Consider the following 16778-nt stretch of genomic DNA (forward strand, 5'->3'; position numbering starts at 1 on the left):
ATTGTAATTGTTGGATATTATTCTCATTTTCTCATTAGGAATTAGAGTTGTCCATTTTCTCATTAGGAATTAAAGCCACCCATTTTCTCATTAGAAATTAAGTAGTCCATTTTCTCATTAGAAATTAAGTAGTCCATTTTCTCATTAGGAATTAAGTAGTCCATTTTCTTGATAGAAGTAAAAGCCATCCATTTTCTTGCTATAAATTAAGGCCATCCATTTTCTCATTAGGAATGAAAGCCATCAATTTTCTCATTAGGAATGAAAGCCTTCTATGTCTCAAAGGGTGCAGTATCAGATGTTATGATAATTGAAAAATAAATTTTTATAATAAGATAAGTAACAAATCTTACTTCTGTGCCAATTTTTTCTTTTACATCAAACTTGACAGATTTTTTTTGTTTTTGTTTGAATGATTGTAACATAATTTTGACAGCTAATATTCTTTTCTCGGAGGATAGTGATGGTGATCAAACATTTTATATACTTAGTATGAAATAAAAAAAAACTAATTGCATCCCAAAGTGCCAAAATAATAATCATGCATTGCAGGTACAAGTAGTAATTTGAATCAACCTTTATATATCTTAATTGCATTTTCACCTCCAGGTAGAAACTCGCATACAATTTACATGCACTAATACTGTATATAATCACTTGTCAGTTCAGTCGTCACATAATGTGCTAGCAGATCAGGGTCATTTTTGTTGTTTTACTAATTGCTCCTAACAAACTGAAATGACCCAGAACTGCCAATGCAGTATGTTACAACATATCTGGGTCTATGCAGTTTGCAGTTGGATTTAACTTACAAGCAAGTACAAATGGTTATTTAATTTCCATTGTAACATTAATTATTGAAAAAATATTTCAGTATTTTAAAATGTTAGTTAAATGCTTGTATGCCCAGGTCATATCATAAAGAAAGTATAATCCATCTGTCCTATCCTGTACCATCGCATCCCTCACAAATTACTTTTCAATTGAGTGAGTTTTGAAAGACACCTTGTACTGAAAACAAATTTCATATGAGGCATTGCATTAAAAGGAAATCTTCACAATCTAGTTAATCTTCACATAAAGTTTTACAGAGTTAAGGCCCATGTTGACTTTGAAATTGCCCTTTATTTCCATGATATGGAAAGTGGACCATCCATGTCCTACAGACACATTTTCTGTACTTAAATATTTCTTGTACAGTTTTAGCTGATCTGATCTTTCATCATGCATGCTTCATAATAACTTTTATATGTCATCCATCAAAAAGTGCTATTTCAACTTGTCAAAAACCACTGGACCAGTTTCAACCAAAGATGGCTGAGATCATACTGTACAAATGATGCCTATCCACATAATCCATGGGCACTCTTACAAATAAAAGAACAATCTTTCTTGTCAAAAACCGCTGGATAGAACTTTAGCAAAGTTGAGACAAGTATCCTAAAAGAAGATTTTTTAAATTGATGGAAATGATGCTGATCCGCAGTCAGGTATGGGCACCATTATTAAAATTAAGAAGAAAACTAATGACATTATTTCAAAAACCATTGGACAGAATTTTACCAATTCTGACTAAAATCATTATAGCACTATGGCATTTTTTAAAAATGATTCCCTGGCCCCAAGTGGCTGAGTGGTCTAAAGTGCTCACTGTTTCAAATCACTGCCATCTCACCTCTGTCTGCATCGGTTTGAGTCTCAGTCTCGGCCAGTGTGGGTATGTGAGAAAGCTTGCCAGTAGCTTCTCATAGGTCTGTGGTTCTTCCCGGGGTTTTTCCAGGTTCTTCCTCCACTATTTATACTGGCCACCATATATAGCCTATCTTGTGTTGAAAAATGGTGTTAAAACCCTACGACTACAAGAACAACAACAAATGATTCCAATTTATTAGGAAATAGGGCAGCCATTGCTGAAAATAGAAAAAAAACTTGAACAACTACTTCTTAGAGAGATGCAGAACCAAACTATGACCAAATTTGGCAAAAGTCATCCTGTCACAAAAGCCTTTTAGTTATGATTCCACTCCATCATTGCATATGGCCACCATTGCTACAAAAATAGACAACTTTTGACTGACATCTTGAAATCCATTTGATAGGATTCTACCAAATTTGACAGAAAAAATGCATGATGTCCATTTACAAATGATGCTGATTTGCCATCAGATATAGCAGCAATTACTAAAAATAGACAAACCTTTCAGCAACTCTTCCTAAGAACTGCCGGAAGAAATTAAATAAAATATTGATGTAAAGCGTCCAGGCATGAACATTTTTTAAATTTATACAGACAATGCCAAATGCCATCATATATTGATCCAATCACAAAATTAAAAAAATTATAAACAACCTCTTCTAAAAAATCACTCAAGAGAATTTGGCTATATTTGACAGAAGCATCCTGGTAAAAGGTCATTTAAAGTACAAACATGTCAAGCGGCTATCAAATGTGGCACCTGTTACTAAAATTCAGGATTTTTTAACAACTGTACAAAAACTGCTGAATAGAATTTGACCAAATTTGATGAAAAGCATCCTGGCAGGAAGTTTAGGTTGGAGGGGTTGACTTCTTAGTCAGTAGCCCTTGCATTTGGCATTTAGGCAGATTACAGACAGGTGAGTGATCTCAGACCTTCTTGGGCCTTGATATACCCCCTTCCATTATGTGGGGGTATTTTAGGCAGATTACAGACAGGTGAGTGGTCTCAGGCCTTCCTGGGCCTTGATATACCCCCTTCCTTTATGTGGGGGTATTTTAGGCAGATTACAGACAGGTGAGTGGTCTCAGGCCTTCCTGGGCCTTGATATACCCCCTTCCTTTATGTGGGGGTATTTTAGGCAGATTACAGACAGGTGAGTGGTCTCAGGCCTTCCTGGGCCTTGATATACCCCCTTCCTTTATGTAGGGGTATACAGTAAATTTATGACCATCCATGTGCCTGTTCTTCTGTCTGGCACACAGTTTCATTAACATAGCTAGTCCTGCAGTTTTTGATGTATTGCAATCAAACTTGGTAAATCCTGGTCATCACATGAAGATGCACATGTTGGCAGTCACTTTGCTACAAGTATTTCGTAAGGAATTTTTGTTCTTTGTTTTTTAACTCAATGCGTGGTTTGACATAATCTCATTAGCACAACTAGTTCTGCAAGTTTTGATGATTTACCATAAATAACATTGTGCATATCAACAAATCACTTTGCTCCTGCAGTTTTCTTTAAAGTTATTGCTCTTGTTTTTCCTCCGACTGAATGGAGTATATCAGGCAGCCTCATTACTGGAATTAATCCAATAGTTTTTGATGGATTGACATGAAACTCTGTAAATACTGTGGTCACCATCTAAAGAAACACATCTGGATCCGGATACATTGCATGAAAGAATTTTGTGAATGCAAGTATTTGTGCAGTTTTTTGTGGATTGATGTGAAACATAGCAGATATTGTGAATGCGGCTACTCTTGCAATTTTTAGTGGATTGATGTGGAGCAGAATATATATTGAATGTGGCTGCTCATGCAGTTTTAGTGGATTGATGTGATAGATAGCACATATTGCGAATGTGGCCACTCATGCAGTTTTTAGTGGATTGATGTGAAACATAGTACATATTATGCAGATAAGTAGAAGGAAAGCATACTGACCAGTCTTTTTACTAAAACTATTTTCAGTAGAATTATTCACTTTTTTAACAACTCTAAACTTGTGCTGTCATGGAGAAGGGATTCGACACTACAAGTTGGAGTATATTTATGTGAACAAATTGCTCACCATCCCTCTACTGTTTATCAATATTTACAGTTACAAATATACTTCAGTGTTTTATTTTTATTTTTATTTTTGTTTTAAATATGTTTATTTACTTTTGGCAGGAGGAATCTCACTCCTTCCAGTTGAAAGGAATAGCCAAAAAGAATATCATGTATGTGGCAGGTGGAGATCCATTGGCTCCAAATATTGAGTCCTTGGCAGAAAGAGCCACTGTGCATACAGATGAAGAAGGTATGTAAATGAATGAATGTACAATTGCTTTTACATTCATTTTGGAATCTAACTCTGCCTTTTTCTGCAATTTTGAATATAACTTTTGATTTTTACTTTTTTTCATATGTTTCAAATTTATAACAATAATCAACCTGTGATAGGGGATTATTTTTACTAGTAAACAGTGGTGACATTGATACCATGCTGTTCAGCAGAAGCATGAAATGACTATAGTAATAAATAATGGTCTGAAAGACTCAAATCATTCACCCATCAGTTTTTATTTATAGTTTTCCAAATCTGTCTAATATATCAGTACTTATCACAGTTTTGTTTTGGACATGGATACTTGCCATTACTCTGTTTATAACGTGAAAGATGATGACACTATGTGGTGGAAAATGTCATACAATATGCAGCAGTGTTCACTGTAATTGATGTGTACATTATTTGCATACTAAACTGCATAAATCAGTGCAAAAGAGGAAGATGTTCACATTCAGTTTCTTTAGTTAGTTATATATATTTACCAAAATGGTTACATGTGCTTATTTGTTATATTTTTTAAAATTCTTCAATATGACAAACATTCATGTATTCTTCAAAAAATTTCTCTTAGTAATATAGTACCTTTTGTGAAGTGCTGATGTTATAAGATTAGCTCAAGATTTAGTAGCTGCTGTTAAAAAAGCAAGAGTCCCACTGAATTTTCTGTATTGCCTTTTTCAGTGCTATGGACTTTTAAAACAAAAATACTTTCTTAGTATGTTGACATTGTCACTACTGCCACTGCCCACTTACATCAGCATCATGATGACTTGCTTTTTTCTAAACATTAAAGAGCAAACCAACAAAGAAAAACAAAATGTACACTTCACTTGCATTTATGTAAAGGTCATTGCTCCATTAGTAAAGGGGTTGGATCACCACTTTTAGATTAGCTGTCTTAGAAATCACATCCTCTTCATCATGATGTCATTGGTTGTAAGACCTTAGTAACCACCTGCAGTGGTTGACTAATGACCACTAGCCACTCTTAATGGCTATTGATGAATTGCCAAAACCAAAATAAAACTGCCTGTTCATTAGCCTAGTATTTGCATTAAAACCCTAAATAAGGATTTTCCTGATATTTTGTGTCACTTTATAATAGACATATTTCCAGTTGTTTGTGAAAATTTCACAGTGTAGATGAAAACTAATTATTATACCAGTACACTGAATGTGTACATTGTTGTAGAGTGCAAAGTTATCCAGATCATTAGGGCAGCAGATATCCTCATAGTCAGATGAGTTCTGTGCAGTACGTGTCATTATGTAATGGATCAACATCACCCATTATAAGACTAACTGCCAACTGATTGAAGTTTTGAAAAACAACAACTGACAAATTGCTGTTGGTACGTAGAAGAAGTTTGTCAAAAACAACAATTGATAAAAAGATATTGGAAGATAGAAGAAGTTTATCGATTTATCAGTTAATAACCTAGGTACTATTCAGTATATAGTGAGGGTAACCACATGGTGTTTTCTTATTTTACCTTGTGTGATAAGTAAGCACTAGGTGTTTCCTTATTACACCTTGTTGATAATTAAGCACTAGGTGTTTTCTTATTTTACCTTGTGTGATAAGTAAGCACTAGGTGTTTCCTTATTGCACCTTGTTGATAATTAAGCACTAGGTGTTTTCTTATTTTACCTTGTGTGATAAGTAAGCACTAGGTGTTTCCTTATTGTACCTTGTTGATAATTAAGCACTAGGTGTTTTCTTATTTTACCTTGTGTGATAAGTAAGCACTAGGTGTTTCCTTTTTGCACCTTGTTGATAATTAAGCACTAGGTGTTTACTTATTGCACCTTGTGTGATAAGTAAGCACTAGGTGTTTCCTTATTGTACCTTTATGTGATAAGGATAGTTACTTCTTTTTATTTATTTATGGTGTTTAGATCAGTGCAATACTTTGAAGGTTGTACAATTCCAAGGCAAGTGGAGAAAGCTGGGTTTTTCAAATTCTTGATGGCTAATATACAGGAAGTTACTGATGTCCATACATGCTATGACAGAAGAAATTTAAGTCTTTATGTTACAGATGGAATGCAAGTTATGCACAGTCTGCTGTCCATCATAAGTATGAATGTTTCTACACTGTCTACTGTCCAAACTATGTATGAATGTTTTTGTACTCTCTGCTATCCAACCTGAGTATGAAAGTTTCTACACTGTCTACTGTCCTGAATATGAATTAAACTGCACTGTATGCTGTCAATCATTCATATGAATCTTTCTGCACTGTTTACTGTCCAACCTTAGTATCAATATTTCTACACTGTCTGCCATCACCCTGTATATGAATGTTTGTGCACTGTCTATGGTCCAACTTGAGTATGAATGTTTGTGCACTGTCTGTGGTCCAACTTGAGTATGAATGTTTGTGCACTGTCTATGGTCCAACTTGAGTATGAATGTTTGTGCACTGTCTGTGGTCCAACTTGAGTATGAATGTTTGTGCACTGTCTGTGGTCCAACTTGAGTATGAATGTTTGTGCACTGTCTGTGGTCCAACTTGAGTATGAATGTTTGTGCACGGTCTGTGGTCCAACTTGAGTATGAATGTTTCTGCACTGTCTATGGTCCAACTTGAGTATGAATGTTTGTGCACTGTCTGTGGTCCAACTTGAGTATGAATGTTTCTGCACTGTCTGTGGTCCAACTTGAGTATGAATTTTTCTTCACTGTCTATGGTCCAACTTGAGTATGAATGTTTGTGCACTGTCTATGGTCCAACTTGAGTATGAATGTTTGTGCACTGTCTGTGGTCCAACTTGAGTATGAATTTTTCTTCACTGTCTATGGTCCAACTTGAGTATGAATGTTTCTGCACTGTCTATGGTCCAACTTGAGTATGAATGTTTGTGCACTGTCTATGGTCCAACTTGAGTATGAATGTTTCTGCACTGTCTATGGTCCAACTTGAGTATGAATGTTTCTGCACTGTCTATGGTCCAACTTGAGCATTGAATGTTTCTGCATTGTCTGCACCATTCTGGTGGCCTAGTGATTAAAGCATCTGCCTCAGATGTGGGAGGTCATGGGTTTCAACCCCATCCTAGTCATACCAAAGACACAAAAATGGTACTAGCAGCTGCCTAGATTGGTGCTTAGCATTAAGAGGTTAGTGTTAGACTGGTCGGGCTGGTATCAGGATAATGTGACAGGGTGGGACATGATTCTACATGTCTGTGACATGATGCCCCATTGTTAGACATCACTATAAACTGTCACTTTGAAGACATTGTTGCTTATGACTGAAAAAGCAACATTAAAACCCAAATCACACACACACACACACACACACGCATTGTATGCTGTCCATCATAAATATGAATGTTTCTGCCCTGTCTACTGTCAAACTTAAGTATCAATGTTTCTGTACTCTTTGCTATCCAACCTGAGTATGAATATTTCTGCACTGTCTACTGTCCATCATAAGTATGAATGTTTCTGCACTGTCTACTGTCCATCATAAGTATGAATGTTTCTGCACTGTGTGCTGTCACCCTAAGTATGAATGTTTCTGCACTGTCTACTGTCCAGCCTGAGTATGAATGATTATGCACTGCCCACTATCAACCTAATTATGAATGTTTCTACACTGCCCACTATCAACCTAATTATGAATGTTTCTACACTGCCCACTATCAACTTGAGTATGAATGTTTCTACACTGCTCACATCTCAACCTGAGTATGAATGTTTCTGCACTGTCTACTGTCCAACCTGAGTATGAATGATTATGCACTGCCCACTCTCAACCGGAGTACGAATGTTTCTGCACTGTCTACTGTCCTTCCTGAATATAAATGATTGTGCACTGTCTGCTGTCAACTTGAGTATGAAAGTTAAGACTGTGTAATATCAACCCAGGTATGAATGAAAGTTAAGACTGTAATGTCAACCCAAGTATGAACGTTTTTACACTGTCTGCTGTCAACTTGAGTATGAAAGTTAAGCTTGTGTAATATCAACCCAAGTATGAATGTTTCTGCACTGTCTGCTGACAGTATTGAGTATGAATGTTTCTGCACTGTCTACTGTCCAGCATGTTTAAAGTAAAATCTATTTTACATGCTACATAGGTTTTTTTTTCTTTGCCAGAGAGCAAGTCAACACTTGAGACACACCTCTTTCTGTTGAAGAGTATTGCCAAAGAAAATGAATACGTACCTGGAACTCGAGAGATTCTTATTGGGTGTGTCCGAACAATGGCTATCAGTCAAAAGAAGGTGACATTTACAGTTGGCAAATATCATACTTGAGGTTTTGGTATAACTTAAGCTAGCTTTTCTGTATTTGCATAGTCCAGTGAGAACACAAGATGATGTAAATTTATGTGATAACTGTACTTTAGGATTTTAAGATGTTTGTGATGGTTTTGCAGTTGCAAATGTCAGTTTGATGCCTTGATGAATATTTGCAACAGTTAACCAACGTCAGTGCCATGAAAACCTCAGATACAGGGTTGGTATCCTGGCTCTAATATACTTAAAAGATGTTTTGTTGAGCTAATGTTGACACTAATGACAATGTAATTTTCTCTGGCACCATGTCACAGTGATAGTAATGACAATGTAATTTTCTCTGGCACCATGTCACAGTAACAGTAATAACAATGTAATTTTCTCTGGCACCATGTCACAGTGACAGTAATGACAATGCAGTTTTTTCTGGCACCATGTCACAGTGACAGTAATGACAATGTTATTCTCTCTGGCACAATGTCACAGTAATAGTAATGATGCAGTGATACCATCAGCACATTTGAATGTTCAACTAATCAGAATGGTTTTCATTTACTGATGTGTCACAAGAGATAATTGATACAGTTTCATGATGCATGATTACTGTAATACTAGCCTTTAGTATGATTCAGACGGAATTGTATGACTTGTGTCAATGAGAAAGTTTGACTGTTTTGGTCCTCAGGTTTTGTACTTAAAAGATAATACAACACAGTAAAATGTCTAGAAATGGACACTGTTTTAGTCCAAACGTTTGGCCCTTTTATAAAGAGGCTACAGTTATAACAAGGCTTTTTTAGTACTTGGATGGCCTTAATTGGACCAAACTATGTGGTAATTTTGCAGAGAAATTTTGCATTTTGCAGAGAAATTCGACCTAAGGTTTAGACATGCTTTGAAAAAGAGTCCATATATAATTGCTTGATTGTCTGGTTTAAAACTCTGAGAATAGATTTTTGAACCTGCAAATCTCAGTAACCAGTCAGCATATCATTATAAATTATACTTTATGTACTTCAGCAGGGTGGTTGCTTTTCTACCAGTTTTTCCATGGATTAAACAAAGCAAATCTGTACATAAAACTATATTCAGCCAGTTCCCTGATAATCTTCCACCAAAATAACTTTGCAATTAACTTTCTAAAAATCCTTTGATAGTATATTCATGGCTTAAATTAATTTTTTTTACAATTTTAGCAGAATTCTTTAAGGGATTAATTTTTCTTGCTAATTAAATTTGTAAAAATATCATTGTTAAACTGTTTGGTAATGTCTACCCCTTCATCATCATGTGTTCTCATGATCTTTTTGCTTCCCTAGTTAATATTTTAATCATTAATAACGCTTTAATCAATAATAATGTGCTTAATTTATTGTTAATTACATTTTTTTGGTGTTTTTTAAATTAAATATGGTGTTTTATATTTTGTAAAGTATACCACTAATAACAAGTTGGGCTTTAGACCATATATTAAGGCCAGTATTTAATATTATCATTATCCCTGTGGGAGGTTTTTTGTTGTTTAAGTCTTTGAATGTACTCGGGGGGGGGGGGGCTGTAGATTTAAAAAAAAAATGAATATGTTTTTCATCTGGCAACTTCTTGGATTTATGTTACTTCAAATCACATTGGAAATTGCCCACTGAGTTTTAATTTTCCTTATTTTTTAAAATCAATCTTTCCCCATTAAACCCATGCTGTAGCTCCCTTGCTTTATGACAGATGTATAAACAGCCAAGAAATTCTTTTTTAAAATCTTGGCTTTTTCATTTTTATGTAGATTGGTTACAAGCTAGAAATTTTTCTCTATTTGAAGCCACACATGTATTTCATACAAATGAAAAATACACACTGTTGGCTGTTTCTCCAAATTTGTACAACTGCTTATTTGCTCTGCATTCATAAGCTGGTAAAATATATGAATGAACATGTTCTTTTTTGTTCTCTAACATCACTAGTGAGCAAACAAATTTGATTACATATTTACATCTGTTCATGGACAATGATAGCTGTGACATCAAGCCTTAGAAATATCTTCTGCCCATCTGCTCAAGTGGCATAGTTAATTTGTGGCATACTGTTAATTACCCCATTTATGCAGGGTACCAATTTTCATAGATTCTGTGGCTGCTACATCATCAAAAGCAACAAGCAACAATCCACTATGCTTCTTTATCACCCATGGCTACCTGTGCTGAGATTTCCTCATTTTTCTTGAATATGCATTTAACCTGTGTCACCAATCACTATAAAATGTTCTTGTCATTGTGACCCAGCATAATCTTTCACACAGTTTGAGTGAACCAATCTCAGTTTCTCTTTTAAACACAGTCACTTATCAATCAGTAAACTGGACACTTTTCTTTAAATTTGGAATATTCTTACATTGTGTTGTTGAGGATGTAAATTTGTCTGTGCATACTCATGAAAAATGAAGAAATCTCAGGACAGGCAGCCATAGGTAATAAAGGAGCATGGTGGATTTTCAGTCAAGGCCTGCAATGGGGTGGTTGCTACAAACCATAACTTTAAAGACAAATCAATCAGTGATCTCATTCTTTGAAAATAAATATGACCCCTTTTAACTACATGATTTAAAAAACTGACGAAAATGTAATTTCTTTTGTAAAACCACAAAATTGTGTTCTCATCAAGAAAAGAAAATGTATCATAATTTTAAAGCATTATAACAAGCACTGTGCTTAATTATTTCTTTCTGTATTGAAAAGATTGCATAATCGAATGACAAGAGGAGGGCTATTTTTTAAAACATTTATAAGCTTTTTTGTTTTTCATCGCGTTTGTAATTAGCAGATTGTAGTGCCATTTGCTGCATCATTGAACAGCACATTAAAACACAGATAGTCAAAATAATTGCTCCAGTAATTGGCATCACTTGTTTAGTCCTTGCATATGATCATCAACCTTTCAAACTCAGAAATCCAAAAGCTTGATCAAAATTATATGTGTCCTTAAAATTCGGTTAATATATTAGTATACATTTTGTACTTTCTAACTAAATAACAGGGAAGGCTTTACAATTGTGGTTCCAACCTCAGGTCCTGACCCAAATCAGGATTGTGGGTGTGTGTGTCCTTAGTAGGGTCGCAAAGGGTCACCAGAAGAAAATTGGGGGATGGGGTGGCTTTTTAATGCTGAATAAGCCTGAGGGTCAGGAGGTCCTGTTGGAGGCCAATTTAGGGTTGCAGCAAAAAACGGTTGGGAACCTCTCCTCTACGAAAAAGATTTCTCTTGTCCATAAATTGACAAACCCAATGTAAGCCTTTGAGAATTCATATTTAACTCCTGTTGTCCCTCTCTATATGAATAGTTTACATGTAATTGCCATAAGATACGAGATATGCCTCCTGTCTTTTATAGGTTTTTGAATATTTCTTGCACCATTATGAATTCTAATAAATTCTTTGATGTATTTTAGACAATTTCTTGTAAAATCTGTCCTATCTCTGAACATAATTTCGATAAAATTTGAGCATACATTTTAAAAAAAAATAATAAAAAACTTTTTGGAAAGTGTGAAACATTAGTTAAATTAAAAAACCTAACTAATTATTTAGTTTGTGTAGATCATATATATAGTCATGTAGCCAGATTCGCAAATACATTATAGCATGAATGCTTCATACCCTAATAATTAGTTTTACTTACTTAATGTATAAATTGTTTACATTCAACATATTTTTATTTTTATTTTTTTCATCAGATCCTTAAAAGGATGCTTTAGTTTTCCTATGATGTGGATAAAAAGAGATTTTAACTTTTATTCATACATGATTTAATTTCAAACAAGCAATTAATTTGTATTGATTATCTGATATAGATTATTCTTTAGGAGATATGTTTGTCATTGCTATCCCACACAGTACATTTACCAAAAAAGAAACACTGAAATTGAATCATGTATTGTTAACATCTGGGGGATTTTTTTTAAAGAAAAAAATTACAAAATTAAGGCATTTGTATGTTTTGAATGCCTGACATTATTGCAACATTTTCTTAATTTTTGGGAGATTTAAGGTACCTTAATATTTGAAACAGAAAGTGGGAAGAAACCTAAAGAAAAGATGTCCTAAAGAATAATATAGAATTGTTTTATTTACATGGTAGTTTAATGGTGTTTTTTTCTTGTGGAATAATATAATAGAGAGTTTATGACTGGAGTAAATTATAGTTTATTTATAGGAGTGGTTTAGAGTGTATTCCCTCATTATATGGAGCCATTAGAATGATGTTTTTGTGTAGAAAGATGAAAACAAAATTAATATCAGATTTAACCCTGAAATTTTTTAACATTATTCTATATATACATTTATATAGGTTCATTTTTGAATATATTTACATTTATTGGCTGTCATATTTTTCTTAATTCACACTTTTATATGCCTGCCATATGTCACAACAGATGTTGTTGTCTGTCTTTTGGTCTGTCTGTCCATCTGTTACCACTTTTTTATGCAATAACTTGAGTTGTCCATCACTTTGTGGATGGCTTCCATGTGAGTTCAGGAAGAATTTTATCAAGTTAGGTTTCAGAAGCTCAAGGATCAATTTCATTGTGATTGAAAGAAGAAATTTAAATTTAGTTTCTGTACAATAAATCAAGTGTATCACTTCATACAGTTATCAAACTTTGTTGATGGCTTGCACTTGGTGTAAGGAAGAACCCTATCAATTTTGGGGTCAAGAGTTCAGAGGTCAGTGTGAATGAAGGAACAAAAATGTTTCTTTACAATTACTTCAGTCCCATATCATCTGCAGTTACCAAACTTGATGGACAGCTTGCACTATGATTAAGGCAGAACCCATTCAATTAGGAGTCAAGAGGTCAAATATCAAGGTCAGTGTGATTGGAATAATTAAAACTGGTTTCCACACAATTACATTAGTTCTATCAGATACCCGGATAATACTTTGTAGATAGTTTGCACTTATAGTAGTTGTTGTTGTTGTGAGTTTATCAACATTTTTCTGCACATGATAAGCTATAAATGACAGCTGATATATCTGGTGGAGGAAGAACCCAGAAAGACCCTGGGTAGAACCACTAACCCATGGGAAGCTACTGGCAAACTTTCTCACATACTCTTGTTGGCCTATACCAGGAGTTGAACCCATATAGAGGTGAGATGTCAGTGATCTGCAGAGGCAAGTGCTTTAGATCACTTGGCCACCCTGGGTCCCCACACCTGGGGTAAGAAAGAAGCCACTTGATTTTGACATCAAAAGGTCAAAGACTAAGGTCACTGTAACTGAAAGAAGGATTGTTTTCCCACACATTCACATTAGTTTTACATCACAGACCTGTGCCACACTTATTGATTTGATTACACTTAAGTTAATTGAGAAGACAACCAGTTTTTCTGTTTAGAGGTCAAAGGTCAAGGTCATTGTGACAGAAAGAAGAAAGAGGTTTGTGTAAAAAAATGTGTGAGTTATCTGAATAGGGAATTTTTAAACTTGATGTTAGAATATAATGTGCCATTTCCTGTATTCTTGTACTTGTTGTTTCTTTGACTTTTTTCATTTAGTGTATTTAGGATGTATTGCATACAGAAGTCCTTATAATGAGGGATGTCACATCTTAATATATTTATTAATATGTCTTACTTAGAATAAATTAAACAAGATTAAAATTCTATTAACAACAATAATTTTATGGAATTTGTTATGTGGTGCATGTTAGATTTAATAATTTTGCTTTCACCCGATAATTCTTCACATGCTGTGGCCATGTTGTGGGCAATTTCACATTTGCATGCCATCACCTGACCTTGGTGTACTGATTCCCTGACCTTTGTGTGACATTAACCTTTCTCCTTGTATCTTAATGCTAACAGGAGGCTCCTGCAGGGAAACAGAAGGTAAGTCGTGTTCTTCCAGGACTCAATTTGTTTTACAGATACTTCAAATACATCTTATTCTATCAGACCATCGGCACATTCAATAATTATTTTTTGTGCCATATTTCATTTGTATGGAGAATTTATTTTATTTAGTCAGTTTGAATATTCTTTGGCTATTAGAAAATATAAAGCAGATATATTTTTTCTATAATGTTTTGTACACAAGAAAAAAGTAATGATAAAAAGTTATTAAAAAAATTCTGGGAAGTACAGTGATAGATTTATGCTATCATTCTTTCACATGAAATACCACATGTTTTTCAGTACAACAGTGTTATGAGAGAGGAATCACTTTAAACATTAAAATACAAAATACAGCCAATGCCACTGATGATTTTCCTCAAAATTATGAAAATTTACATGAGGCCAGATAACACCAATTATTCCAGGAGTGATGATTTTGGAATTAAAACTTGATTTTATGGTCATGAAAGTTATCTGGCTTTGAGATACACTTGATATTCAAAGCTATATGGTAACTATCATTGTCAGTCAATTTATAACTCACCTGATGATCAAGACCTAGTGAACATATGGTATGGCCTTTTGTCCATCATGTGTCTTCCACTGTTTGTTGTCAGACAACAATTGCTGTTTTCAAACTCCCCTAAACAAATTACTAGCTAAATTTCAACCAAACTTGGCACATTCTGGCATAAGGGCCATTCAAGTTTTGAAAAATGATACCAATCCAGTGTCATAGTTAACTGTAATCACTAAAAATAGAACAACTTTCAAAGATTCCTTCTTGAAAACTGATTGACAGAATTTGAAAATTTGATTGAAACAGCCTGGCATGAAGACCTTTCAGATTTTATATTTTAAAAAATGCCAGTCCACCATCAGTTATGGCATTTGTTACTACAAATAGAAAACCTTTAATTATCTTTGAATGAAGACCTTTGATGTTTATGCAGTTAATGCAGACAGATACTAGTACTAAAATAGAAAAAATCCTTGAGAATTTTCATCTTAATAAGAGAATTTGATCCTAGCTTGAACTCCCTTCAGATTTATTCAGAAGTTGTGATTCTGCCATTAAATATGGCTGCTATGACTAAAAGTAGAAAAACATTTTTACAGCTTTAATTTGACCAACGTTTGACAGAAAACATCCAGGCATAGGGACCTCTCAGTTGTTGGACAAATAATACTGATGTGCAATCAGATATGGATGAAGCAATGAAAATTAGAAAAACTTTGAAACATTTTTTTTCATAAGATAAGGAATCAATAGCACTGGAAAAGTTTCAACAATAGATATCCTGTTGGCCCAGACTTCATAATCAGCTGCTCTTGCATTGGGTTGTTAGACAGATGTTAGTCTAGTGGGAAATCTCAAGCCCATGTGGGCTTCTTATATTTCTTTTTTTCATGGATTTTGTTTCTCAGTATTGTTCATTGGTTTTGATTCTTTGAAGAGCATTGCTAAACTTTGGGTTATGTCTTTTGTGGTGCCATTATCATTTGTGTTACTAGTATTGGAAATTGTTTTGATAATTGATTATAATCATCAAAAAGGAACATATGTCATATACCAAAGTGGCATTTGGCATATATTAAATAATCCAATCAATACATTTCATTCATATCTGAATTTGAAAACAGTATATAATAGACAATCAGACATTATATTTCTTCTTTAAATACATTACCTGGTCTTAATATATAGAACTGTATCCACTGCCTTGCAAATACAGTACACCTAAGCTAAATAAAGAAGTTCACCATAACTTTTGGCTTGTTTTAGCAGGACAAGTGCCAAGAGATGGCTGCTTGCCACAATATGTCGAGTCACAATGGTCTCCCCCTTTTAGGGATTGGTATGAAATCATGTCACTTTTTAGTTACTACTTCTGCCTATGTTTGGAAGCACATTCTTTCACAATGCTACAGAAATACTGAATTTATGTTTGTTTTCATTTGTTGAGAAACTCTTTGGAGTTTTACCACCTCAAAGAAATATAATTCAGCTTTATTTTCCTTTTATTTCTCACTATCCTCACCATAGATGAATATTTCCTACTTCGTTGGTCTGGCTTCATCATATAGTAAGTTTGTCAGTGGCATACTAAATACAACACAACCATGATTATGAGATTCTGTTACATTATATTTTGTCAATGACATTAAAATCTCCAACATAATGGTAACCTGACAGGCACAGAAGTTCTGCTTATTTTTAGTAGCCTCTCAGATAAAACATTGCATTTTATGTTGGGGATGTTGACATTGGTAGTGAGATGTTCTGAATGACATTTTTAGCTCGTTAGTAATTTGAATTAATAATTTGATTGGTGAATCTAAAGGTCAGTACAATATGATTTCATCCGATCTACTTTTTATAATTGTCTCGGTTTAAATGGGACATCAGTCATTTTTAGCTACTTTTTGTAATCTAAAAATCTAATTTTAAGCAGATTATACATCTTGTTAGATCATTCCTGTAATTTCCTTCGGCATATTTACTTATTCATAGATTCCCTTTAACAATAAGCTCAGTTCAGTGCTTTAATTATTTTTACCTGTGTATGCCATTGTTTTGCTTTTGCTCTTTAAAGTTGTGAACAC

General features: G+C 34.2%; 1 protein-coding gene across 4 annotated transcripts in view; it reads left to right on the forward strand.

Annotated features, from left to right (window-relative positions):
- Positions 1 to 16778, forward strand: part of LOC149781860 (cilia- and flagella-associated protein 74-like) — a 193628-nt gene that overhangs the window by 139132 nt on the left and 37718 nt on the right. For 3 of the 4 annotated variants that reach the window (XM_089936056.1, XM_089936057.1, XM_089936058.1), the window contains 3 exons: positions 3873 to 4002; positions 8141 to 8268; positions 14142 to 14165. In XM_089936056.1, coding sequence (XP_089792182.1) covers positions 3873 to 4002; positions 8141 to 8268; positions 14142 to 14165 — 282 coding nt within the window. The remainder of the gene's footprint in view (positions 1 to 3872; positions 4003 to 8140; positions 8269 to 14141; positions 14166 to 16778) is intronic. The other variant, XM_089936059.1, reaches the window with a different exon arrangement.

The sequence above is a fragment of the Sinohyriopsis cumingii genome, chromosome 15 (assembly GCF_028554795.1).
Source record: "Sinohyriopsis cumingii isolate HCF-2022 chromosome 15, ASM2855479v2, whole genome shotgun sequence".
NCBI classification, from domain to species: domain Eukaryota; kingdom Metazoa; phylum Mollusca; class Bivalvia; order Unionida; family Unionidae; genus Sinohyriopsis; species Sinohyriopsis cumingii.